The sequence below is a fragment of the Rhinolophus sinicus genome, linkage group LG15, assembly GCF_036562045.2.
Source record: "Rhinolophus sinicus isolate RSC01 linkage group LG15, ASM3656204v1, whole genome shotgun sequence".
NCBI classification, from domain to species: domain Eukaryota; kingdom Metazoa; phylum Chordata; class Mammalia; order Chiroptera; family Rhinolophidae; genus Rhinolophus; species Rhinolophus sinicus.
The window spans coordinates 37,077,821-37,103,653 of record NC_133764.1 but is presented as its reverse complement, the minus strand read 5'-3'; the positions used below and the strand labels follow the sequence as shown (position 1 = coordinate 37,103,653).

Sequence of the window (25,833 nt, the reverse complement as noted above, 5' to 3'; positions counted from 1 at the left end):
CAGTGGTGTTTAGGCTAGATTATGGTCTGTGTGTGGTGATAGGTTGCAGGTGCTTATTTTCAACTTACCACATTTGTTTCAGTTTGACTCTCTTAATTTGATTGTAAGCTCTTCGAGGCTGGAGGAGTCTTTTAATTATTACTTTTTTCTTTTTAATTTCCTCACAGTGCCTAGTTGGTATTCCACTGCCTCTGCTCACAGTAAGGACTCAACAAATAATCATTAACCCACTTAGCAGTAAGTTCTGTCTTGTGAAATTGGTCATTAAGTTTCTCCTACCCTTGAAGACATGAGTTTGTATCATACTGAAAGAAAGGGTTCTCTCCCTGCAAAGCTCCTTTCATTTCAGACTTGCAGAATTCCGAGTGTGGAATTTGCCAAAAGCACTTGTGAAAATACAGTAGTAGCCAAGTAACCTGCTGCAGGCAAAACAATGATAGCTGATACTTCATAGCACTTCTAAGCGCCATTCACTACTGAACACTTGGAATATATCGCTTCATCCTCACCGCTGCACTGTGAAGTGCGCTGTCAGGATCCCCACATACAGATCAGGTAACGGAAGCATTAAGAGATCAGTAACTTGCCCAGATTCACACAGCTGCTAACTGGGGGTGTCAGGGTTTGATCTCAGCCTGCAGAGTCTGTGCTTTTACCTCTAAGTTGTACTGCACTGTGTGTGCATATAAATCGATCTTTTATGTAAGGGTTTTGGTTTGGGGGAGCTGGAAATGGGAGGGAAGGTTTTTGTGTGTTTGCGAGAGTGGTTAGGGATGAAACCGGAGATGAGGTTGAAGGTGGGGGGATGATGGGCACCTGTTTCTGTGTTTTGAGCCACTTTGTGGTAGGAAGAATGAGGAGGAGAGGCTGCAGGAGCTGCTTTGTGAAAGATGGTAAGGCTCTGGGCGTGCTTAGTGGAACAGCAGCAGGCTCACGGCAGATGGGAGTGTCACAGGCTGCTGGGCAGTGGCCAAGAGGTGGAAGCAAAATGCAGTGAGAGGACTTGTGCCTAAGGACATGTCAGATACACTGCATAGGTCATCCCCAAATAACTGGGGGAGACTTCAAAGAATGCATCAGAATTCCCGAACGAGCAAGCAAGGGCTCAGAGCTGTTGAGGCTGAGTGTTAATGTTGTGATTTCATTTGCACTCAGTTGCTGGTGAGGTCTAAAACATTGGCGTTTTGCATACGGTGGAATTATTATCTAGCTATTATTCAGCCTAGTATAGACCTGTATTTATTGGCATGGAAAGAGCCGCACAGTCTAGTGGTAAGTGACAGAAGTAGATCACAAGCCGAACAGAGCAGGAGTCCCCAGTGCTGCTCAGGGGTCCCAGCTCTGTGTGCAAAGGGGAAATCTAGTCAGCTGGCCTGCTGTGTTCAAGTGGTGGGCTCACTGAGTTCCATTCACTGACAGGTGTCTGAAACCCACAGTAACAGAAAACAAGAGTCTCCGGAATATTGAGGTTAATTTCTTAACCTGGAAAGGAATCTTTAATTGTATTAATAAAAACACAAAGGAGGGTAGGTGTATCCCAAGCAGTTGCCTGTTTACATTGGGAGCAGTGGCATCAGTGACATCTGTGTGGCAGGCACTGTTAGTTGCCAGTCCTGCAGCTGTTCTTCCTCCAGATTACAGACAGAACAGAACGTAACTGGGCAGCCATGTGCTTCAGGGGAGGCAAGTCCCTCCCCGGCCCTAAGGGGCGAATCTTGATTAGTCTGCACCAGACTCAGGATAAATCGATTCCCTTTGCCTGTAATTGTTTCAGGAAAAGGTCTGCAGGCAGGTCTGCCAAGTTCGGGGAAGTTTTCCTGTTCTTAAAAACAACATCCTCTCTTCTGGCTTTGGGACCGCGTGAAGATGTGATGCTTGAGACTGCAGCAGCCATCTTGCATCCATGAGGCTTGCTTCAAAGCAAGAGCTGAAGGTCTGTGACGGCAGAGTGGAAAGAAAGAACATGAGTCCTTCATGATGCTTTTGAACTGCTCAAATAATCAGTGCTGAAGCCCCCTGCCTCAAACCTTTTGTTTCGATTCAGAGACACATATTTTCACATTTTAGCAGCTAATGCATATTAAGTGTTTGCTCCTGGCCAGGCATTCTCTAAGTACCTTTTTTTTTTTTTTTTTGAAACCACTTTATTGAGATCTGATTAACATACAAAAAGCTGTGCATATTTCATGTATACACTTGATGGCTTTAAACCTATCTGTACTATCTCATTTGACTCTCACAACAACCCTGTTGTTCTCCCCCACGGGAGCCAAAGTGCAGAACAGGGAAGTATTAGGTGCAAACATATTGGTGCAAAAGTAACTGCACCAACTACAAAAATGGCGGTTTTTGCCATTATTTTTAACCTTTTAAACCGCATTTACTTTTGCACCAACCTGATAATTACTAAGTGGAAGAATTGAGATCTCAACTCAGGCAATCCAGCCTCAAAACCTGTGGTCTTAACCACTGTGCTGGGTTCCCTGACAAAAATACGCTGTGACGGTAGAACATGTTTTGCTAATGGAGTTTTTACAAATAAGTGAATTTGAAGACTATGTAATATTCTGTCGACCTCTTCTGCTACTTTCTAGACCCGTCTCGGTTCCCAGAAAGCCCTGCCTTCTCACAGCTGTTGATAGCCTTGGCTCATGCTGTCTCTTCCCTTTGCCTTGAAATTTCCTTCCGCTTGTCCTCTTGTTGCTCAGCAGACCCCCACTCACACTTCGGTTCCTCCTCTGAAGTCTTACCTGGGACGCTGAGGCAGTCTCTGAGTTCATCCTCAAGGAACCGGGCACAACCAGGCGTGTTCTGCAGGCAGGCCCAGCTCTGCTGGTTTTAGCCGAGTAAAGTTGGGCAAATGACTACCCCTCTGTCTAAGCCTCACTTTCTTGTCTGTAACATAAGGAGGATGGCATCCGAACCTCTCAGGACTCTGTCAGGCTTATGTCTGCAAAAGGCCTAGCATGGGCCGCCGGAAGGCGAGCACGCGATAAACAGAGCGCGTGTTATTTGACTGTACTTCTTTGAATAGTCACTGTTTTATAATGACTTGTTTTCATATCTGGCTTTTCCACTAGCCTGTGAGCAAGACAAGGATCAGGTCTTCATTAGTGTTTGTTTGTTTTTAACTCTTTATGTCACTTTTATTGAGGTATAATATATACTAAAGCGCATCCATTGAAAATGTACTGTTCAATAGTCTGATACCTGGATCCACCCCTGTGACCACAACCTGTCATGATTTAGAATTTGTCACCACTCCCAAGAGCACCTTCATACCGTTTTACAGTCAGTCTCCGTATCCAACCCTGGCCCCAGGCAACCACCCATCTGCTTTCTGTCACGATAGATTACTTTGGCCTGTTCTAGAATTTCATATAAATGGATTCATATAGTAGGTACTCTTCTGTGTCTGGCTTCTCTCAATTACCCGTGTTGTGGCTTACATCAGTAGTTCATTTCCTTTTTATTGCTGACTATTATTCCATTGTATGAATATGTCACAATTTGTTTAGCCATTCACATGTTGATGGATACTTGGGTTGTTTCCAGTTTGGAGCTATTACTAATAAAGCTGCTGTGAACATTTTGGTACAAATCTTTTTGTGGACATATGTTTCCATTCCTCATGGATAAATTCATAAGAAACTGCCAAACTGGTTTGCCAAGCAGACATCACTCTGTAAGCAACCCCAGCAACCTATTACACGTTACAGTTGCTCCACACACTCGCCAACACCTATGGTGGTCAGTTTAATTGAACCGTTCCGGGGGTGTGTGTAGTAGTATCTTGTGGTTTTGATTTGCATTTCCCTGATGATTTACCATGTTCAGCATCTTTCTATGTTTTTATTGAGCACACGTATACTTTTTTGGTGAAGTGTGTCTATTAAAACTCTCCCCTTTTTTATGGGTTGTCTTCTTGATATCAAGTTGTTAAAATTCTTTAGATATTTTGGATACAGATCCTTTCTCAGGTCTTTGCTTGGCAGATATTTGCTCCCAGTCCCTTTCCAAGAATTTTGATCAAGTCCAATTAAGCCGTTTTTCTTTTATGGGTAGTGCTTTTTGTATTCTATTGAGAGGCCCCCCCTTTTTCCATGGAATCACCTTCATTGCACCCGTTTCTGGATCCCATTGACCTGTGTGTAAATCCTAGGCGCACCACACTGTCTGAGCTCTGGTCTCGTCTCCTCACCTGGGCGACATCACTGTGGTCTGCTCGGGTTCCCCTCCCCACGCCCCACGCAGGAACTGTCTGAGGTAGATGCTGAGGCAGTCAGGGGTCACTGTCTGTGTGCTGCCTATTGTCAAGGGTCTGTTTCTTGTATGTTGTTTTCTGGTCGTTTGTGGCAGGAAGTCTTCGTTCATTTTGTCTCCACAGTGGCTGGCACACAGGCACCCCCAAATGTTTGTTGAGTGGCGAGTCTTTGCTAGCACCTCCAGACACAGTCCATTTTAGCCTCTTTGCAGTGGGAGAATCTGGGAGGCCCCCAGAGGCCTGTCCCCTTCATTCTACTAGACAGTTCTTTTCCTGAAGATGGTCATTATGTCCTCGGCACTGGCCCACCTGGGTTCAACACATGCTTATTACATGGGCAAATTAAGGTCCAGAGAAGGAAAGGTCACATGCCCAGGCAGCCGCTCACCTGGCAGAACTGCTTCCTAGGCAGGGATCTTTCCATTGTACTAACTGGCACTCTTTCATTGCTGCATCACTCCTAACACACTCCTTACAATGCAAACACACGCTGCTAATACAAGCTTGTTGAATAAATTACATACTTTCTTTTAATGCTTAGATCAGCTGGCTTCTGCATATGGTATACTGTGTTTGTTTGGGGGGGTTCCGTCCACACAGAGACAGGACTGACCGTTCTTCCCCAGACTCACAGGTACTAGTCCCTCAGTGAATCGGTTTTCTTTTTCTCAGCCACCTTCTAGTCTTAATGCCCACTAGGGGGCATATGTATCCCACAGAGGCAGCCTGTAGTCACTAGGTCCAAGGACTGCTTCCAGCTTGTCACTGGGTCCCTCTTGAAGCCACCTCCTTGGTCCCCATGCCCTGGGCCCTCCCCATGCAAAACCAAACAAAAACAAAACCTTCCTCTTTAATCTGCCCCCTCAACCGTCGCTGGGGTTGAAGGAGGCAACAGTGTGGCCGGCTGTGAGTGGTGACCTCACTGTCTGTCACCCTGGCCAACAGCCGTTCCTTCCTCCCTGAGGGGACAGCAGATCTTGGAGAGGCAGCTCTCCTCACTCCCCTCGGCTGGCAGGCAAGGACTCGCCCACCTTTCAGGGCCCAGAGGCTGGTCTGCCCTCCAAAGATAAGTTCCTGAAGAAAGAGCCATGAGAATAACCCTGGGAAACCCCACCCAGCCCACCTGCAAAAGCGTCTGGGGGTGTGGCCACCGCTCTCATTCCTGGGCCCTGGGAGAGGGGTCACATGGGCTCCAGACTCAGGTTGTCGGTGTCCCACTAGCGTCACGTTGCCCAGGTGCAGATCCTGGCTGCACTACTAGCTATGAGTGACCTTGAGCAAGTTCTGTGAACTTCACTTTCCTTATTGGGTAAATGAGGATAAGAACGGTTCCTGCCTTATAAAGAAGACGATGCTTATAAATAAAGCACTTGGCACAGTGCCTAGCACATAATAAGTGTTTGAGACACGTTACCCATTATTAATAATATTAGTAATATCGTTATTATTGTATGAATATAAACCTCAGTAAGCCCTTTGGCCGTTCTCCTTTTGAGGCTCCCACAGAAGCCTTACTTTCCTCTAGCTCCAGATGTTGGGCTTCTTCCTAAGAGTGAGGCTCCTGAAGAGGGGTCCTAGGAGCCTGTGGGACCAGTGGGGTGCCCTGCTCTCACACCATGGTGCCTGCCTCAGCTCAGGCACATGGCCACCTGGTCTTGGACAGAGCCTCTGCCACCTATCCTCACCCAGACCAGCCTGCCCACTTACACACAGCAGACGTTTGGGATGGCAGGTACTCCCCGAGGTCACATCTGCACCCTAGGGTGACAGGACAGCAGCTGCTGCAGCTGCTATGGCTGCTTCCTTTGCTCTCTCACCCACCCAGCCACCTCATCAGCCATCTGGTCATGTCCCCGTCTCCAGGAGAGACTGGCAGCCACCCTGAATCTCAGCCGCAGAAGAAGCAGGCAACAGCACCTCCCTGGTCCCGGCTGCTGCCCTCGGCCACCCTGCAGCTCAGAGCAGCCTTGTCCCTGTCACTCGGTCTCCCACCAGCGGAGAGATTAGCATTCAGACAGAGGATGGAAAAGCATCAGGGCAATCACCTCCTGTCTTCTCTGGGAGCTGAGATTCACTCCGGGAAGGAGAGCCAGGTGCGGGGAGGTGTCCAGGCCAAGACCCCCACTGGAGGTTGGGATAGGGTTCTGGGCACGCAGAGGCCACGGCCGTGCTCTCGTGCAGCCGGACAGGGTGCTGGGTCTTCCTGGATGGCCCCTACCCTGCAATTGCCCCCTCTGCTGTCCTCTAATTTGTTTCAGAATGTCCCATCGCCCCGCTATTGTGTATGTGGAAAGACAGGGTGGGTAGGCCCTGGGAGAGCTGGTGAGTGACTCTAGCTGTTCTGAGCCTACTACCTGTTCGGAAATGACTAATTGTTCCGTAACTGACAGCTCACAAACAACCCTCCTGGTGCCCAGGTTGAACACGGAGCATGCTAAGCACTTTACACACATTATCTAAGTTAACCCTTAGAGCAACTCTGTGAGATGGACCAGGAGTGACCGAGCTCCCACCACAGGTCTGTCTTAATCCCCTCCCTCCCATCATGGCCTGTGTACCAAGGCCCTGAACCTTCCTGTTCCCATTTCCAAGCAGTAGCTCTTTCCCAGGAAATGGAGGGAAGAAGGACTCCTGGGGACATTGGGTTCCCCCCCCACCATGGGCTTCACACCAACCTCTGTGACAGGAGACAGTGGACCGGGGAAGGGGCGCCTCGGTCCCTGGCAGCCTTCTGCAGAGGAGTGCCAGGCTCTGCGCAGATCGTGCAAAGCCCAGGGGTGGGAGAGCCCGGGAATAAGAGGCGAGCACAGGCTGGGTGTGTGGGGAAGGTGTAAACACAATCTGCTCCCTCCACAGCAGTCTGCGCCCCGGCAGGACTGAGCCCCTCCCTCCCAGCCCACACGGACCCCAGCTGCTAGGGCCCCAGCAGCCTCCAAGCCCCTGCAGACACATCCCCCCATTGCCAGCAGCCCGTGCCTCTCTTTCCCTCCCTTCATCCGGAATGGATCCCTGGAGGAGCCACTATCTCCTGAGCAGGTCCTTAGAACAGTGCTGCAAAGGGTGTCACTTTGTGGATGTGTGTCTGGGCTGTGAGCCAGCCCCGGTACAGCTAGGTGACCTTGGCCTGACAATTCCTCGGACCAGTGGAAAGAGACAGACAACTTGGAAATGGCAGAGAGCAGAGGCAAGGATGAGTGACAGGAACATGGCAAGCAGAGAATGAGCAAAGATAGGATCAGGCAACAAAGACCTGTTGGGAACAGTGCCCTCTGGCCCTCAGCCTGACAGTCCTTTCACCAGGAAGGCCAGTGCCTCCCAGGAGAAAGACAGGCTGACAGGAGCTGAGACAGGTGGCACGAACTCACGGCCCCTGTTAAGTGGGCAGTGGAGCTCTGACGTGGTCCCAACACAGAGCTTCCCCTTACACGACCCTCCCCCCGCCTCTACCTGCCCTACTTTCGAGGCTCCCACAGAACTGCCAGTCTCCCTGCAGGACCAGCAGCCCCTCCCCCATGGCTTCAGAGTGGGTCCCCTCAGGCTAGGCATCACACCCTTTCCTTCCTTCAAGTGTGAGGTGCTGCTGTCTAGAAACTCCCCCATCTCCTGCTTCCTGAAAGTAAGGGGCAGGGGCCAGCCAGGCAGAGCCCTTGCCGTTGGGTGGGCAGCGGGGGCTGCGTGGGGAGGAGAGATGCATGCGTGTGGGGGCCACTTGGGAAGATGAATGGCTTCAAGTGCATCGTGAGCAGCTGCCTGCAGGGTCTGCGCCTGGACCTCAGGGAGCAGAAGCGGAAATCTGCTTTTATCTCTGCTCAGGTTTGGGCAGATTGTAAAGAGAGAAATGGCAGAGCAGCTGGGGGCAAAGGAGGCCTTTGCAGTTACTGAGCAGTCAGCAGACTGACAAAAACAAGTGTCATGCTTTTTCCCTTCCCACATGCCACTGCCCATTTGGAGCACAGGCACGCATGCACACACACACGCTGAAAACACATTTAGAGGACGAGCTGTGGATTGCTGCCACCCAGCTCTAGGCAGACCTGTCACAGATCCAACTGGCATGTCTTATTGATCATTTCAGCAGAGCAGCCAGTGACATGGTGAGCTCTGGGGATGAGGGAGAGGCACATGCCACAGGCAGAGAGTGCCAGTGAGTGCCACCATGGCAAACTGACACCACACAGCCCTGGACCACAGCTGAGGTTTAACAGTGTGGCTCCTGGGCTGCCAGAGAGGCGGCCAGGCCGGGAAACCCATCCCTCAGGGAGCAGCCACAAACTTCCAGGTGCGGCCTCTGTATGAGCCTGCGGTCCCCCGTTTGCTAGCTAGGCCATGCTGGGTAGCCTTTCTCTGTGTGTCCTCATTTCTAAAATGTGGATAATACTCTGACCAGTCTCCATGGGTTATTGTGGGGATTCAGTTAGAGAATGAAGGGGAAGCCCCTCCTGAGTAAACGCAAGCTGTCAGCTGCCCGTCCTTCTGGAGTCCCCCACGCCCTGCTTGTTCCTGCCCCTGGCCTGGGCTGTGGGGCTGAGATAACCCAGGGGACCCCACTGAGCCCCTGCCTCTGAGCCAGCTTCAGAGGCGGCTCAGGGACTCAGAGGAAGGGAGCCCGTCCAGACCCCTGAGCATCTCTGCCCCTCCTGCCATCCCCTGGCAGGCCTGGCCTCAGGAGCCCCCCAGCCAGGGCTTGGTCCAGGGGCTGAAAGGGAGGAGTCTCCCTTCTCAGCCGCTGCTTTTCCTCATCCTCCCTGTCGCTGCTGCTGCTGCTGCTTCTACCACAGGATCCCCCTGGGGAAGGGGGCAAACCAGGACTTGAGCTGACGCAGAAAACTAAACCACATGGGCACTTTCTGTCATGCCCAGGCAGGGGCTTGCACTGCAGAGTGGATGGTCCAGAGACTGCCTGTCCCTTAAAATGCCCTAGCACTGTACTCAGGCCCCCAGCATGACCACCACTCATCCCCAAGCCTAGAAAACGCTGTCAAGATCTCACGTGGTGCTCTAACAATGAACTGTTGCCCCCCGCCCCACCTGCCGCGAACCTAACAGGCTCAAGGTAGGAGCTGATGGACGGAGTCCACCCTCCTGGTATCAGCCTCCACTGATGACCGCAGAGCTGAAGGTGGCCTGCTCTATGCCCACGTGGACAGGCCTTGCGTGTTCTTCTTCCCTGGCCCCAGCCCTGCCCTCTGCCCTCCAGGGCTTGCGGCCCTGGCCTACCTGCCTCGGCCAGCTGGTCCCAGTTCCTGAGGAGGTGAGGCCTTACTTCAGGGCCTCTTTCTCCCTAAACAGAGAAAAGTATGGGAGTCAGAGGATTGGAGGGAATGACCTTCCCACTTTTCCGGCCTTTCTTTTCCTCACACCCCATGCCCCACTTCCTCACACCTCACACCCCACTATTGAGCAGCAGAATCACCCGAGAAACCAGTTGGAATTTACAACTGTGGAACTGGAGAGTAGAAAGGTCACCCTTTTCGCCACCCTGGGCCAGCCCTCTGCGGCTGCCACCATCAGCGGGAGGTGTTAGATGTTAGGCCAAGTTTTCCAGTTCACTAGGTCCCAAGGAGTTAATAGGCAACTGCTCCCTTCTGGCTAGGCCACACACCAGGCCAGGCCTGGCCAGATGGTCCCAGAGTTGGCCTTTCCTCTCCTGACAGGAGGTCCAGGCCCATTTCATGTAGAGGAGACGGACTGCCCAAAGTCCGGGACCTGTCAGTGCCACGTCACCCACAAACTGGGGGGATGACCTTGAGCAAGTAATTTAGGTCTCCCTGTCCCTCAGTTTCTTCTACTATCAACGCAGTAGAAACACTTGTCCTGCCAACCCTCTGAGGCTACTGAGATTTCCAAGTGAGTTAATAGATGAGAAAGCTCTAGGGAAGCATAAAGCACTGATCAGTATAAGATAACGACAAGAGAATAGCGAGCATTTATTGAGCAGTTACTCTGTGCCAAGCGCTTCCTAACAGTTAATTAAACCTCACAGAAACCTCACCACTCTGTTATTAATCCCAGCTTACACAAAAATAAAAAGATTACATAATTTGCCCAATGTCTCTCAGTTGGCAAGAGAAGAGCCAGGATTTAAACTGTGCCCAACTCCAGACCCAAACTCAACAGTAAAGACCAGTCAGCACTTGCCAGTCTCCTGTGTGTGAAGCCCAGCGATGGTCACTTTGTATATGTCAGCCCATTTCATCAGTAATAGTGATCAGATCAGCTACCCTAGATGTCAAGGGAGGGTTTCACAGAAATGTCTTTGTTTCCCACCCATGCCTAGGAATTCCGGGTGTGCCTTCTGACATTTGGGACCTAGGAGAATCAGGGACCAAGACATAGAGAAACGCTCAAGTTTTCTCGGCTTGCTGGTCTCCACACATCTCAGGGGCACTTTGCAGGCAGGTTCCACAGCCTGAAAGAGACATGGGGGTGCACAGACATGCATGCTTTTTGTTTCACTAGGAAGGAGAGAAGCCAGGGGCTAGTAGCCACTTCTGCAGGCGAGAATGTCACTCTTCAGAGAGGTCTCCCACACTAGGTGGGTCCATAGGCACAAAGGACATTTCCAACAGTATGTTCTTAATAAATGTTGGTTGATTTTTTAATGTTTTCTTGGGCATAGGAGGCCCTATCATCAAAGGACATTGATCACCCAGGGAAGGAAAAGTCCGGAAGTTCCCCAAACTTTACCCCTTGTACAGGCCACATGACCAGCCTAGGGAAGAGTTAACTTTCTGTCCACCGGAGACAGCGTCCTGCCCGTAGGGGCTGCCCAGCCAATGATACTCAGTGCTGATGATGTCATGCTGCTCCTGCGCCTTCTATTGGGGACTGGACAGCCAATCATTCAGGCAGTGGAGTCTCTGAGGCTGGGAGGAGGCAGTGGGAGAGGGAGGGGGAAGGGAAGGCAAGCAAAGCCATGCAGAGCTGCTTCTGCCTCATCCCTCTCTCCACTCCCCCAGAGCCTTCTGCAGAGAGGACCCTGGGGACCACCCTGCACTCTCGGACAAGCAAAGCAAAGCAAAGCAGCTTTGGTCCACAGGAGAGGCTGGGAGCTCCCATCCCCAACTGGCGAAAACAGACATTGAGCCTGCCCACCAGGCAAAGAGGAAACAGGGGGGCCAGGTGCCAGAATAGAGTGCGTGCGCACACACGTACACCCCCAGGCGTGGACAGGGACCGGACGGGCAGCCTCCATGGCAGAACTCTCCCTCCTCCACCCCAGACTCTTCTGCCTTACCTGCCTGGGGGCTGGGAGTCTGTCTCCAAGGTGCTGCCCAAAACTGCCCCGTCTACTCCACTGGGCTCTCTGTGGGAGGGAAGAACAGGCAGGAAGAGCTGTGGGCCAGACCCCAGACTCCCTCTCCTGCTTCTGGGCAGGACCTAGTCACATTGGCCAGTGTCTTTGAAGAGCTCCAAGGCCCCTACTCTGAGGGGGCACCTCTGGGGATTCCTTGCAAATCCCTTCAGCCTCCTTGGAGGGCCAGGCAGCTCTGTGTAGCCCAGCCAAGCAGTTTCTCCCCCCTCCCCAGCCCATGGCCCCGTCAGTTCCTCACGGTTGGACCCGGTTGGTGAATCGTTGGCGACAGAGCATAGCCAAGGTGCTGAGCAGGAAGAGGGTGGTACACATGGCTCAGCTGCCCCATCCCCTCCCAGGCGGAGTCTGCGGAGGACGGCCAAGATGGCCCTGCCAGCTCCCCAAGCCACTGCTGTGTCCGAAGTTTCCTGCTGGTGCTGGATTAGGAGGCTCAAGCCGATTAGTGGGGTCGGCACACCTGACCTTGCGAAGATGACCGATTAACCTCACTGGGCCCAGCTTGTCCCTCAGTGCCAGGTAAATCGACCTGTATATTGTGGATGTAGATATGACTAAGACGTGGGCCTGGCCTCATGGGGTGTATAGTCCAGACAAACACACTGGCAAGTTCAACAATGACCACAGTAGAGTGACTTAGGCCGTTAAAGGTACCTACAGGACACTTTGGGACTTGCAAGCATCAGGGGAAGCTTCAAAGGGGAGCTGGGGGCATCTGCATTGCCAGGTGCTCAAGGAAGGATGGGCCCTCAGACAGACTCTGCCAGGGCTGCAGACCACAAAAGCCAAAGCGCAGGGCATGTTCCAGCAGCTGGAAGTTGAGTGGCAGCAGGGCAACGATGTCACAGGTGAGGCATCAGGAGGGGAGGAATAGTGAAGCCCGGAAGACAAGGGCGCCAGGGAGTGAGGGGCGGGTTAAGTGGTTCAGTTCTCCCCTCCGGTCAGCCCTCTGCAAACGTTTCTGATCAACTCCCCTCTTCAGTAAGAGGCAGAACTTCAGTGTGCACTCACAAAGTAGATCGATGCATCGGCTTATACACATATACTCTGCTACTGTGCAAATACAATCCTGTACCATAGACGTATGTAGAACTTGTAAAGGATGAGATAGAAATAAAGAGAGAAAAGATTTCTTCTACTTGCACGTCCTGGTGGAACTTCTTGGGCAGCCATGTGGAAGGCCACCTTCCAGGTTTTGGGAAACTATCAGAAGAGTTTAGTGAGGTGGCCCGGTGCAATGCTCAGACTCAGCCCAGGCAGAGCACCGAGGCAATGGCAAGGGGCACCAAAGTGAGGACGTGGGTCTGAGAGCGATGCCAGGAATTGAATCCACCCTCTCTCCTTCATCCCCCTCCAATGCCCCAAAAGAAGGCTAGATTTTCCTTCTCTCGGCCAAGATGGAGGCCAGTAAGGCACCTGAATCCTGAGCCTCAAGGAGGGCCAGAGCTTGGGCTGCGCCTGGCTTCTCGATTCTGAAATACGGATTTTTAAGTAAACACATAAACCAAAGCTAAAGAGAAGAGCCAACCTCTTGCGCTACTTGAGCAGTGGGACACAAAGGCTTGAGCAAGGAAGCCCTAGGGAGAGGTGGACATACCTGCAATGTGCCACTGTTTCAGACGCTGCAGCGGGACCTGGCATCAGGCTTGCCCTGGGAGTCAGACTGAGCACTTGCTTGCAGGGTGGGAACCGGTGGCTCTCAGAGGTGCGGTCCCCACCTCTGATCCAATAGTATACTCACATCTCCCAGAGCAGAGCCACCAAGACAAGACCCCTCCCTAACAGGGGCCTTGGTGGCTGAGGGCCACCAGCCTGGGCCTCCCCAACACTTCCTGGCCCTCCCAGGTCTGTTTTGCCCAGCCCTGCTGCCTCTCCTTCGGACTGCGCTCCCCCCAGGCCAGAATTCGGGGCAGCGCCTGGTTGTTGCCGGTCTGTGTCATTACTTAGACACCCAGGGACTTCTTTCCCACGCCGAGGGTGTGCACCAAAGGGCTAGGGGTGCTGGTCGGCCGGAAAGGGAGCGCAGGCCTCTGGCGCCCAAGTTTGACAGCGGTGCCCCAGCCTCGCAGCGGTGGATTCCACTAAGGTACTGGAGCGGGGAGACTCCAGCTGGGAGACGACCTAGTCCTAACCTTCCAAAGCCGGGGGTCCGGAACTCCGGGAGAGGCGCCGCAGCACCCAGCGGCTGGTTCAGAAGAGGCCAGGAGCCAGCGGGAGCTCAGCTCGGACCGCCGCGCCGCCAGAGGGGCTCGCGTATACCCGCTCCGGCCGGCGGCCACACCGCTAATGCCTGGGAGTGTATGACTTTGAGTCAGTTCCCCGCCGCGTGAAGGGTGCACACACGCACGCGTCCCAATATCGCTCGCAGCGTGAACCGAGACGCGGTGCCCCCAGACTTGCACCCGCCTGGGTGCACTCCTGTGTGACCCGCACCGCCCCGCGTCGCGTGACCGCCCCTCCTCCCGGGACCCCCCAGCACAGCCGCCACACCCACGCCCCAGCCCCGCCCCGCGGTCAAACTCCGTGGGGTCCTTGAGGTCGCGCGGGCTAGTGCCAGCCGCGTTGTCCCCACCCTGCCCTGCCTTCACCTTGCAGGAATTGGCTCACGGACACCGGGTTGGGGGTTTGGAGCGGATTTGTTTTTTTTAACATTTTTCCATCAGACCACATCCCCGCCCCCCGCTCGCGGTCCCCCGCCCCCTGCACATATATTCTGCGCGCAGACAGGCGCGCACACACACACACACACACACACACACACACAAACACACACCCGGCGCACACAGACAGACACGCTCCCTCCCTCCGGCGCGCTCTACCCCTCGCCCTCCCGCCCGCCCGCCCGCCGCACACGCAGCCGCCCCGGCTCCCGGCGCCCAGCGCTCCGCTCTCCGCCGCTGCCGAGCGAAGCCGGGCTGGGCTTGGTGCTGCTCATGGAGAAAGTGCCGGGCGAGATGGAGATTGAGCGCAGGGAGCGGAGCGAGGAGCTGTCCGAGGCGGAGAGGAAGGCGGTGCAGGCGACGTGGGCCCGGCTCTATGCCAACTGCGAGGACGTGGGGGTGGCCATCCTGGTGAGGTAGGTGTCGCCCCAGCCCCACCGGGCCCGGGGGAGGGAGGATGGCAGCGGCTCCGGGCAGGGGCGGGCTCGGCCAGGGTCCGAGCTCCGGCGCCACCTCCCCAGCTGCGAATGGGGCCGCGGCCGGCGGGATGCGTTCAGCCAGGGGCGCCTTGGGTGGGCGAAGCCCTGGCTGAGCCCTGGCTGAGCCCTGCCTGGCTCTGGGTTCCGGACTCACCAGGAACTAGGAACCACATGCAGAAGGAGGGTACCTCTGTCCCCCTCCTCTCCTGGCCTCAGAACTCCAAGCTCCGCCAGTCATGCCTTCCTCATCAATGACCCCAGCCACCCGCCGCCGCCGTTATGGATACACATTTTAACAGCTTTTCAAAGCGGAGCTTCCGGGGTGGCTCCCCAATTTAGAGAAGGGAAAACTGAGGCTCAGCCCAGAAGGGGACAAAGAGGAGCAGAGCCCTCTTTGCAGCTCAATCCCTTGAAAGAATTCAAGCCTCTTGGAAGAACAGTGTGAAGGACAAGAAAATAGAGGACCAGTGTTCCCAGCAGGCCCTTCCTGCCCCTAGGGAGTGGGCCAGCAGGGAGCTTCCAGGTGAGGCACAGGTGAGTGGAGGAGCAAGCAGTCCCCTAGGATACATCCCTACCACCCACAGGAGGGAAGGGGAGAAGCTACAGGAGACAAGGCCCCACCCTGAACCCACAACCTGGGGAGGAAAGGCCACATGTCTTTGGCTCAGGGGTCATGCAGGCACCGCATGGCCTGGAGGAACCCACGTACACAGTGACAGTGTTATTCACACACCCACAGACAGGTGCACACACCATTCCTGCACAGTAGTGTCCCCAAGCCCATAAGCCGGTAACTGATTGTAGCTACAGATCTGTACTTACTTCCCACACGTGCTGGGCCCTGGGGGTGGTGGCAGAGGGGACCCAGACTACACTCACCTCCAACCCCTGTCCGTGGCTGAGAGAAGCGGTCAAATCTAGGACAGGGCAGGACAGTCTTATTTGAAGATGGTGTGAGACCTCATGGAAAGGACAGATGAAGTGCACGCCTGTCTCCCCATCTCTGGCTCCTCTTTCTCCCCCACACTCTCCCTTCTGCTTCCCCCAAGCCTGGGATCTACCCAGCTCCATATTGATATGCCCTGATTCCAACTTAGAAACAGATTTTGGGGGGAAAAGAGCAAGAGTCACTCTTGAGGAGCTGGAGGAAGGTTCCTGAGGAAGGGGCAGCTATTCCGGCCCCTCCTGGGGGTGGTGGAAAAGCTAAGAGGGGATTTCAAGAGCTCGAAGACATCAGCCCTCTGGACACGCAGATCCCATGTGCGAGCACCCACACGAGCACACGGTGGGTGGGTCGTGGAGTCCGCAGTGGGCCAGACAGCCTCCCTGGAGGGCAGCTCTCAGCTGTGTGCAAGCTCGGCTGCCCACCAGCCTCAGGATGCATAGGACACACCCAGGGGTCACCAAAAGGAAATGAGACAGAGTCCCCAGGATGGACCTTGGAGGTCCTCTGTGCCCCCCCCCCTTATCATTTGCCAGTGAGAGCCTGTAGCGGATGTGTCTAAGATCCAGCTCCTGGGGTACCACCCAAACTCCCCAGGAATGGGGGCCTATAGAGAAAGGAACTGAACACTGAGGGCTGCTCTGGCAAGGTTTTCTTTCTCTCACTGTACCCGTCTAGTGTCCCATTCCTGACTCTTAGAGGGGCCGGGACTGGGCTGAGGGAGGTGTTTGCCAAAGTGCTCAGTGCTCAGAGAGAGACCCGCAGTTACTGTGAGGAGGCCTGGCCTGCTGATCACCCCATGCCACATTTCACCTGACCCCACTCTGTGAGGACTGGCACCCAGCCCAGCCCAGCCCAGCCCAGCCCAGCCCCAGCCCGGTGCTGGCTCAGATCCTTCCTACCAGCCCCAGGTCCCACCAGCCTTCCTTCCCTTTTGTTCTTCCTCCTTCCTCTGTCCCAGGACCTGGCCATTTGGGGTGGGGGGTGGGGGTGGGAAGTGGGTGTTAACACGGGGTAAGGGCAAGACTGATGAGCTTCTCAGGTATCCTGGAGCCTCCCCCCCCCAGATCCTATGACCCTCCGTTTTGTCACAACCCCTCCTATCTTTCCGCACCCCTCCACAAGGACAGACCCCAGTGAGAGCCTGAGACACTAGCCCTCTGACCATCACTGTCGCCTCCTCCGTCCCCGCTGGGCTGAGGCCAGGTGTACCCTACACTCTTCACCCCACCCCAGGAGTTATCAGCCACAATGCTGGTGGTGGTGGAGGTGCTCCTGCGCATCTGACCCCACACCTCCATTCCCTGCCCGGGAGGACAGGAAGGGCACTCCCATGCTCTAAGGCTCAACTATTTCAGGCTCTCCTGGAAGCCTAGAGGCCTCTGGGAGCTGAGAAACCCCGCAAGGCTGGCTGCTGAGGCTTCTCCCTGGCAGCACGGGACTGGATGGGGAGGCTCAGGAGTAAACACGCAGGGGCTGGGGTGAGGGAGCAGAGCACATGGGCCCTAGATGCCCCTGGCCCAGAAGAGGGGCTCCCTGGGACTGTCATTCCTCAGGGCGCTGGGTGTTGAGGCAGGAGACTTAGCTCGGTCCCCGGCCACAACACTCCTCCGCACCCCTCGCTGCAGTCTCTCAGAGACAGTATGGGAAAACTGTCAGGGGAAACTGTCAAAGCAGGGATTGCCAGGCTCTTTCCTAGCCCTGCCACCAACTCCACCAACTTCACTGGGCAACCTAGGGCATCACTTCCTAATCCAGAAGGTGGGGATAAAACAGTGCCAACGTCAGGAGGGTATTGCAAGGATTAATGAGATCCCATAGTAAATGCTCAATAAGTATTCCCTGGTATTTCCTCATCAGTAAGAGATGTGATACCTGCTTAGCCGTGGCAATGAAACGAAGGACAGGAGGTGCTCGGCACATTGTAACACACCCGGCAAATAGAAACCATCATTTTTATTACAGTGTAAACCCCCCAGAGTCTGAGGTCCTTACTTAAGTCCAAATTGGGTTTTTCACATTTGTCCTTCATTTTAAGGCTTCTCCAGAAAAATCCAACGTATTTTCAGACTCCTTGCCTCTGACCAGCGCATCTATGAAGCGGCGAGAGGGAGGGACGCCTCTCACACTTTTGCAGACAGGAGGTTGTGAAGTTGTTTGCCCAAGGTCACACTTGGCCTCCAAAAGGTGCCCTCCCGGGCCTCCACATGGACTGTGTCCTGGTCACTCCCCTGCCATCAGCAGCTGCGCTGGCCGGGATGGCCTGGGCCAGGCGTTCTCTCTGCATCTGTTCCAGCTCTCAAGTCTGAGCCTTGACCTCTGGCCAAAGGGCGGTTTTGGCAAATTATCAGCTCTCTAAGCACAAAGGGGGACACTCCAAAATATGGAACAATCTAACAAACAGGTCTAAGACATTCCATAGATTTTCTGAGGCTTCAGTGAAGTTACGTAAGTTCTGGTTGAGTCTGTGGATGTACCTCCCATGGTGACCAGCCCCGGTTGTCAGCGTCATCCTGCAGACGCAGGGACCCAGGCCAGGGTGGCAGGTCACAGGGTGCATGAGACTCTGGTTCTGCCATTGGGCTGTGGGACCCAGTAAATGGTGGCAGGGAACCCACTGATGGCCTTGAGGGGAAAGCAGTAGCCCTGGGCGAATGTGGACATGATGTTGGAGAAATGGGTGTGGACACGTCTGTGGGTGGACAGTTTGTAAGAAGCCTGGAATGCCAGGTCGAGGACTTTTGACTTTGTCCGGTAAACAGCAGAGAGACACTGAATGTTTAAGCATGAGAGTGATGTAATGAAAATGATATTGGGGAGGGCGGGGTAGACAACTTCTGATAAACGGAGAGGTGAGGGGCTAGAGCTAGAAAGACCTGGGGTCTGCTCCAAGAAGTACACAGGCTTGTCGGAGAGGTGAGATGTTCGGACGTGAAGTAATTTCAGAACCACGCCAGGCAGGCAAAATCAATCACTATCTTTAATTAAATCAATCACTAAATCAATATTTGCTGCAGGCTGAGGAGGGAGGGAGGAGAGTGAAAAGGGGAGAGATGGAGCTGGGAGAAGGACTGAGTGTCATTCCCCCACTTGTAGGCGGGGGGACTGGGGCTAAGTCACTCCCGATTTACTTTGTTTACAAAATACTCGAACTTGATCATAATAAAGGCTGGCATTTCCTGAGCCCGATGCTGTTTCTCATTTCCTCACAACCCACAAGATAGGAACGAGGATGCCCATTTCATGGATGAGGAAACTGAGGCTCGGGGAAGTTAAATAACTTTCCCAAGGTCACATTGGCTCTTGATTCCATAACTAAAGCTCTTACCCTCTCAGCTGTGATGGGAGCTGGCCTGTAGGATGCATAGGGCATGGAAAGTAGGGAAGAAGCAAGGAAGGCCAGAGGCCTGGGAGATGAAGCTGCCAGCCTGAGCAAGTCAGGCAGATAGAAATGGCTGGGACCTGGGTAGGGGGCTGCGTGTAAGCCAGTTGGGCCAGAAGAGGGGCTGTGTTTGAGGGGACAGCTCCAGTGGCGGTGAAAATAGTTACTGGGTGAGTCCTGCTTCTCCCAGCCCTGGACCCTGCACCCTCTGTGTCCTGGCCACCTTCAGGCAGCCCCGGCTCCAGCACTCACCCTCTCCCGTCTGCCAGGTTCTTTGTGAACTTCCCATCAGCCAAGCAGTACTTCAGTCAGTTCAAGCACATGGAGGAGCCCCTGGAAATGGAGCGGAGCCCCCAGCTGCGGAAGCATGCCTGCCGGGTCATGGGGGCCCTCAATACTGTTGTGGAGAACTTGCATGACCCCGAGAAGGTGTCCTCCGTGCTCGCCCTGGTGGGCAAAGCCCACGCCCTCAAGCACAAGGTGGAACCCATGTACTTCAAGGTATGTCACCCTACCACCCACCCTGCTTGCTTCAGAGCACCCCAGGGCCCACTCGCCACCTGCAGCCTCTGGGAGGGCTCCCCGGAGCAGCAGAGGTGACCACCCAGCTTCTTCCCTAGACTGGGCTGTGACAGAGGGGCAGCAGGATGGGGGCTGGGTCGTGAGGGTATCTGGTTCCCAAAGCTGCCAGGCTGTTGTGTCATGAATAAGCTCCTCAGCCAAACACCAGGTAGAAAAGGTGCTAGGGGCTGCGGGGGGTGTGTGTGGGGACCAGCGTGTCCAGACATTTACTCCCCCTTCTTCCCTTTGCCCCCAGATCCTCTCTGGGGTCATTCTGGAGGTGATTGCCGAGGAATTTGCCAATGACTTCCCGCCCGAGACACAGAGAGCCTGGACCAAGCTGCGTGGCCTCATCTACAGCCATGTGACTGCTGCCTACAAGGAAGTGGGCTGGGTACAGCAGGTCCCCAACGCCACCACGTGAGGAGGGGTGAGGGTGGGCCGTGTTCTCCCCTGGCCCCTGCTCCCCCGTCTATCCCGGGGCCCAGGGGCTGACCGCTGGTCAGAAACACTTCTGGGAGCCTGGGACTGGGAACAGGCATGACAGGAAAAGGTCCCCTCAAGCCCAGGCCCCTACTCCTGTGAGCCCCAAACAGATTCTCCTCCTGGGGCAGAACAGATTCCCTTCCCCTAGAACAGGGGTGTTCAGAGCACCCCAAGACAGCAGCTACCCCAGGCAGAGAGACACAGAAGTTTCCTGGCAGGAAGGCTGGCTCCTGGGGCCCAGAGGCAGCCAGTGATTCCGGCCATTTCCTCCCTGGGCACCAGTCACATGGGGCTGTTTTCACCTAAGGCTGACAGGCGTTCTCTCCCACCTCTGCCTCAGCAAGGCTGGAGCCAGGAGAGTCACAAGGACATGTACACGCGCCTGCACCGCCCAGGCCCACACAGGCCTGTGTGGGTGTCACTCTCACGCACACCAGCAGGGGTGTTTACTTCTGGGCTGACCCCAGAGGCTGGCTTCCCAGTTCTGGGGTGAGGGCTCAGGAGATGGCTCGAGGAGGGTGGCCGACCTCAGTCACTCCAGCTGACTCGGAACACACGAGAGGAGGGCTGGCCCCCAGACATGGCGGCTGGGAACACTCCGGCCTCCCCGGGCCCTCAGGGGGTGGCTGGCTCTGGGAGCTCAATGAAGGGGCGGAGGCAGGGCTGGAGTAGGAAGGAGGGCAAGGAGCGGAGGCGGGAATGAGAGGCAGGGGTCAGCCAGCAGCTCAGGACACGCGTTGTGGAGAGACATTCCCAGCAGTTTCCCATGGAAAAGGCGGCGTCTCCTCCCTGGGATCAGAGCTGGCCCCAATCGCCAGACCTCCTGCTCACAATCCTCCCTTACGGGGCCAGCTCCGAAGAGAAGGTCCCCTGAGGGCAGCCTTGGGAGGCCAGGCTTCCTGACCTTCCTGCCGCTGACCACACTGGCCCCAGCCTTCGCCTGCACTCTTCCCCATAAGGCACCACCCCAGGAAAGCCGGAGTCCTCAGGAACGGCTGGCTATAGCCAGGCAGCGACTCCAGATGTGCACAGCTGGGCCCTGGCTTGCCTCAGACCTGGGCGGATGGGAAGAAGGCAGGAGATTTTTACCTGCCTGAGGAGGCGCTGGCAGAGCCAGGAGAGCTGCTGGAAGCAGCCAGAGGGGCCAGGGAGGGGTCATTGGGGGAAAGGGGGCTTGCCCTCCCACGCCTCTCCCCAGGCAGGCTCTGCCGCCAAAGATGAGTTTGTTTACAGCCAGGAGACAAGACTTCCTGCTTCTAGAGAAAAGGACTTTTTTACAGGGGCCTAGAGGGACTGGAGAGAGAGAGCTGGCCAGCGTAAGCCCCAGTGAATCAGAAACAGATGGACACGTTTCCCGACACAAAGCCCTGTCCCCTCCCCTTTCTTGCCCCAGCTGGACCCCTGGGACTTAACTCTCACCAATCTCCAAGCATTAGGAAACTGCCCCACTCTCCCCATCTGCCCAGTTCTGCTCCTTGCAGACTGAATAAAGATGGCTTCAGTGGGGAGTGGCCGGGCCCTGCTCCCACCTGGGCCTGGCCACCTGGGGTTTGGGTTACCCTGGAGCTGGGAAGTCGTGGGGATTTTCCCCTCATCCCTTTGCACAGTCTCCCTCTGGTCTTCTGAGCACATGGTTGTGGTCCCCAAGAATGCGTATCTCCCTGGGCTGGGGCCTGCAGATTCAACCTACTGCCAAGGTCCCAGGGGATTCAGAGGGTGGGAGGGAGTGACTGAGCAAGTTCTAGAAGGCCTCCATCCAACTCCTCTTATCAGGGAGTCAGTGGTGGGCCAGACGCCTCTGTTTATTGAGCTGTCTCTGCTTAAGGGTGTGTGTGTGTTTTTTTTGTGGGTGGGGGAGTGGGGAGGTGGGGCGTGGTGATGAGTGCAAAGGGCTGTCTGTGGAGAGAAGGCCTATGGACGGCCCACGGGGAACCAGGACAGGCCAAGCAGAGAGCGCTCACGTGTCAGAATCAATAGCAAAGAACTCACGTTTGTACTGTTCTCTGCATTTTGTGAAACACTTGGCCTCACTCCATTCTCACAGAACTGGGCAAGGCAGGCAGTCACATTTTAGAAAGATCCGGGGTTCAGATGGGCCAACTGACTTGCCTGAGGTCACACGGCAGGCTCCTAGCAGAAGGGAGACTCGAACTTGGGCCTAGTAGGCTGCTGTCAAGTGCACGGCGCCGGGTCTCAGCAGATGTGTCCTGCCTTGCCACCCCCTGGTCCCTCGCCCCTGCCCCCCCAGCTTCCCTGGTCCCACTCTGTGCCCCTTGTAACCTGTTGCCTCCATTTCCTATCTTGTCCACAGCCCGCCGGCCACGCTGCCCTCTTCGGGGCCTTAGAGCCCCCTCTCTCCTCCCCCTTCCCTGGCAGCACCTTGAGCAGAAGGCCCAGTTCTGAAGACCTCCTTGAGCCTCCATTTCTGGGCGCCAAGGAAGCCGGAGGAATCCCTGACTCGTCTTCCTGGAAAGAGGCCTCTGCCCCAGCCACAGTCCCCCTGGAGCCGCCAGGAGGTGGCACTGGCTGCCTGGATGCTGGCTCAGTAGGCGCTGGTGGCCTGTGGGGATGGGGGGCCCTTCCTCCTTGAAGAGCTGGGCCCACTCTTCTTAGCTTTTCTACTCACTGTTAGAGACCTAGCTGAGCAGCTGGCAGGAGTCGGGGACAGGTCTGTGAGTCTCTGCGGGGGGGACACCAGCCCCGTTTCTATCTGCCCAACCAGCATGCAGGTCTCCGCATCACCTACGTAGAGTATTACGCACACATATCTACCATATATACAGATATATTCTCTATATGATCTCTATATAAATATATATACTACATCCATATCTATAACATATATGTGCGGGGCCCAGAGGTCACGTGAAGCCTCCATTCAGCTCACCTGCGCGTGGGGCAGGAAGGGGTCCTGGTCATGCTTCAGGGGAGAGAACAGTGTTCTGGCAGAAATGGGGGTCCCACAGCAGCACAGAGAGGATCTGGCTCCGCAGGCAGAGTTAGGGGGACCCAAGAGCCTGCGTGCACGGGGTTGGGATGACGCAGCTTGCCAGCAAAGCCCAGCCTATTCTCTGACCAGTGCCCCACATTCCTCCTTTCCACTTCTAGACAAGAAGGATTTGGCTCTCCCCACCTTTACCCCCCACAAAAGGATGTGGCTCCCTGTCTTGCTCCAAAATGGGCGAGGGCAGACAGAGCGGCCAGAAGTTATGGATGGGATGGCTGTGCTGGGGAGGGGCCGCGGTAAAGAAACCTGGACTACCACCCCATCTGCCTTTGCCACTAAGACAACCCCGGGAGGGGGGGACCATGATGACAGGATCAGCTGCCTCCAGCTCATCCTGGAGCTCTGAGGGCCAATCGCCTTTCCTCCCCCAGCCCCTCCTGGCCGCTGGCTGGCAGTCGGTCCTCTCGATCATCTGGGTCAGAGTTGCTGGGGACTGCCCCTTATGTGTGCCCCTTGGTCACATGTATCGTCCTTAAGGATGTTTTGCTGCTGTGACTAGTGTGCCTGTGTCCCCTCCTGTCCCATCCGCGTGCAGCCATCCATATAACTGCCTGCCCTCCTTTTGTAGTTTCTGATGTTTGTAACCAGACCCAGCCTTGTCATTAAACAGACTCGTTCTTCCTGTGTCTGTTCACGCTCATTTGGTCTTTTCCTGCCATCTGCCCCTCGCCTCTGTCTCCCCTCCTTAGTTCAGGGCTCGGGCCTTTTCTTGAAAGCTCCCTGCCCTCTTGCTAACCTGTGTCTCAGCCTTGGCTGGTCATGGACTCCTCTGAGTGGGGACTTATGACTGCAGTGGGGCTCTGCCCTGTTTAACCAGGAATACAGGTCTGGAGACTAGAAGCTGGGCCTTGTGTGTGTGTATGGAGGTGGGGAGAGGCGGGGGCAGGAAGGGTGTCTGTGCTTGTTTGAAAAAGTCAGAGGGATTTGCTGCTCAAGTTACATGCAGTGGGTCAGCCCTTGGGTGTTTAAGAAAGGAAGTGTGCTCTTAACCTTAAATCCCAATACCTTCCCTGAGCTCTCAGCTCCTAAACCCCCTTCCCAAGCCATCTATCCTGCACCCCACAGCCCAGCCCCCATGCACGATGGAGGCAACAGTCAGCAGCATCAACTCCCTGAGGGGGGACCCGGAGGTCACCACTGCCGGGTGGGCTGCAGGAGAGGCAGGAAGCAGCCTCTGCCCCTTGGGAGGGCTCCCCGCTGCCTGGGAAGATTCAGCTGACACACAGGGAAAGTCTTGTCTCCCAGACTGTGAACTCCTTGAATGCTGTGCCTTCATCGCCTGGGCCTGGTACAGCAGAGTTACGCGATAGACACCCAGAGAATAAATAAATACCACTCTTAGAGAGCAAGACCAGTATGTGGGCCAAGAGTGAGCTGGCCAGAATGGAGAGGACAGCGTGGGCACGGCCTGTGAGGGAGGCCACGCGGCAAGGCAGAGCGCCAGGCGTGGAGTCAGACCAACTCCCAAGGCTGTGTGACCTTGGGCAAATCACTCAGGCTTTCTGAGCCACGGCCACCTCCAGCTGAAAGTAGGAGTGAACACGCCTGCTTTGCAAAACAGGTACCAGGAGGAGGAACAGGATGCATTCCCCAGAGCTGGGGACGTGGGACTGCTCAGAGAGTGACTGTGGGCCATCTGAAGCAGCCAGTGGAGAGAGGAGAGTGTGAACTGGGCCCAGAGCGATGAGTTTTGACAGAGAAGGGGCAGAGATGGAAAGAGGAAGGGAGATAAATGAACAGGGGCAAAGGAGGCAGAAGGCAAAGGAAATGGAGTGGAAGCAACCCAGGAGATCTGCCAGGTCCTGGGCCGCACAGCCCCTGGGGAGCTGAAGCTGAGTCAGAGGCGGTGGGGACCCTGGGGCCATGGGGCCTGTGAGAGGAGAAGGGCTGGTGGTGGTGTGGTGGTGGTGGTGATGGTGGTGGTGGTGGCGGTACACAGGAATAGTTTCTGGGAAGTAAGATTCCCCTCCCTAGTTTTACTTTAGTGGGCATAAGAGTGGTAAATGGGCCTCTGAGCCAGCTCAAACTGGAATCATTCAGGAATTTGGCCCTTGAGAAAGGTTCTCCCCACTCCCCACCCCTTAGAAAGAGGACGTTGCTAATTAGCGATTCCCCCAGACCTGGGCTGGCATGCTGCTTGCCAGGCACGGGGAGGACTCTAGGTCCAGTGGTGATGCTGGCTGGGGTTTTGTTTTGTGCTCCACACTCAGGGATAGCCTTTTCATCGAAGAGCTGAGCAACTGGGTCAGCTCCCCCTGGCGTGTTCAGGCTGTGAGCGATGGGGTGTCAGGAATGGGGGTGCGCAGGCTGCCGCTCCTTGCAGATCAGGCGGTCCTGGCCGCGCGGCCCCACAGCGACCCCTGCTGGCCGTGGCGGGATCACCCGGGAAGCCTCAGCCTGTAGGGCAGGCGACGTGACCTTTCTACTTTCCTTCCTCTGGGAGCCCTACTTCACCCTCCTTGAAAGGAGATAGCACCACACCGGAGCCTGAGGCAAAAAGAAAAAAATGTGCGCCCCATGCATACTTATGAAAATATCCTCCCGTATTTTGAGCCAAATGGAAAAATTTAATAAATGCTCTATTAAAAAAAAAAAAAAAGCGAATGTATAAAGCCCCAGGTTGCTCAGGCTGCTGGGTGCATTAATAACACTTATAAACTCACTCAGTTGGCGACACAACAGCCACGCAGGGTCATTAAAACAAACAACAGCCTGTCTTTGTTGAAAGTTTTGACTTTT

The 25,833-nt window shown here is 55.1% G+C and overlaps 2 protein-coding genes across 22 annotated transcripts; one reads left to right on the top strand and one right to left on the bottom strand.

Annotated features, from left to right (window-relative positions):
* Window positions 1–1,463: 1,463 nt before the first annotated feature.
* PRCD (photoreceptor disc component) lies at window positions 1,464–13,936 on the bottom strand. Of its 20 annotated transcripts, none has more exons than XR_012491995.1 (7): window positions 13,174–13,936; window positions 11,502–11,570; window positions 10,952–11,130; window positions 10,399–10,673; window positions 9,482–9,541; window positions 2,751–3,081; window positions 1,464–1,935 (listed from the first exon to the last, which is right to left on the bottom strand). XR_012491995.1 is itself a non-coding variant. In XM_074319440.1 (5 exons), the coding sequence occupies exons 2-4, from the start codon at window positions 11,889–11,891 to the stop codon at window positions 9,524–9,526; spliced, it is 165 nt and encodes a 54-aa protein (XP_074175541.1). In that variant the 5' UTR covers window positions 11,892–13,048; window positions 13,174–13,936; the 3' UTR covers window positions 1,464–1,935; window positions 9,482–9,523. The 20 variants fall into 20 exon arrangements, 1 of the variants encoding a protein (XP_074175541.1); XR_012491997.1 differs by having other exon boundaries at window positions 10,399–10,573; XR_012492003.1 differs by lacking the exon at window positions 10,399–10,673 and having other exon boundaries at window positions 2,751–2,895; window positions 3,039–3,081; window positions 9,482–9,545.
* Window positions 13,937–14,318: 382 nt separating this feature from the next.
* CYGB (cytoglobin) lies at window positions 14,319–23,718 on the top strand. Of its 2 annotated transcripts, none has more exons than XM_019745635.2 (4): window positions 14,319–14,652; window positions 19,310–19,541; window positions 19,858–20,021; window positions 22,399–23,718. In XM_019745635.2, the coding sequence occupies exons 1-4, from the start codon at window positions 14,510–14,512 to the stop codon at window positions 22,430–22,432; spliced, it is 573 nt and encodes a 190-aa protein (XP_019601194.1). In that variant the 5' UTR covers window positions 14,319–14,509; the 3' UTR covers window positions 22,433–23,718. The 2 variants fall into 2 exon arrangements, with proteins under 2 accessions (XP_019601194.1, XP_019601195.1); XM_019745636.2 differs by having other exon boundaries at window positions 14,340–14,652; window positions 19,858–20,031.
* Window positions 23,719–25,833: the final 2,115 nt, after the last annotated feature.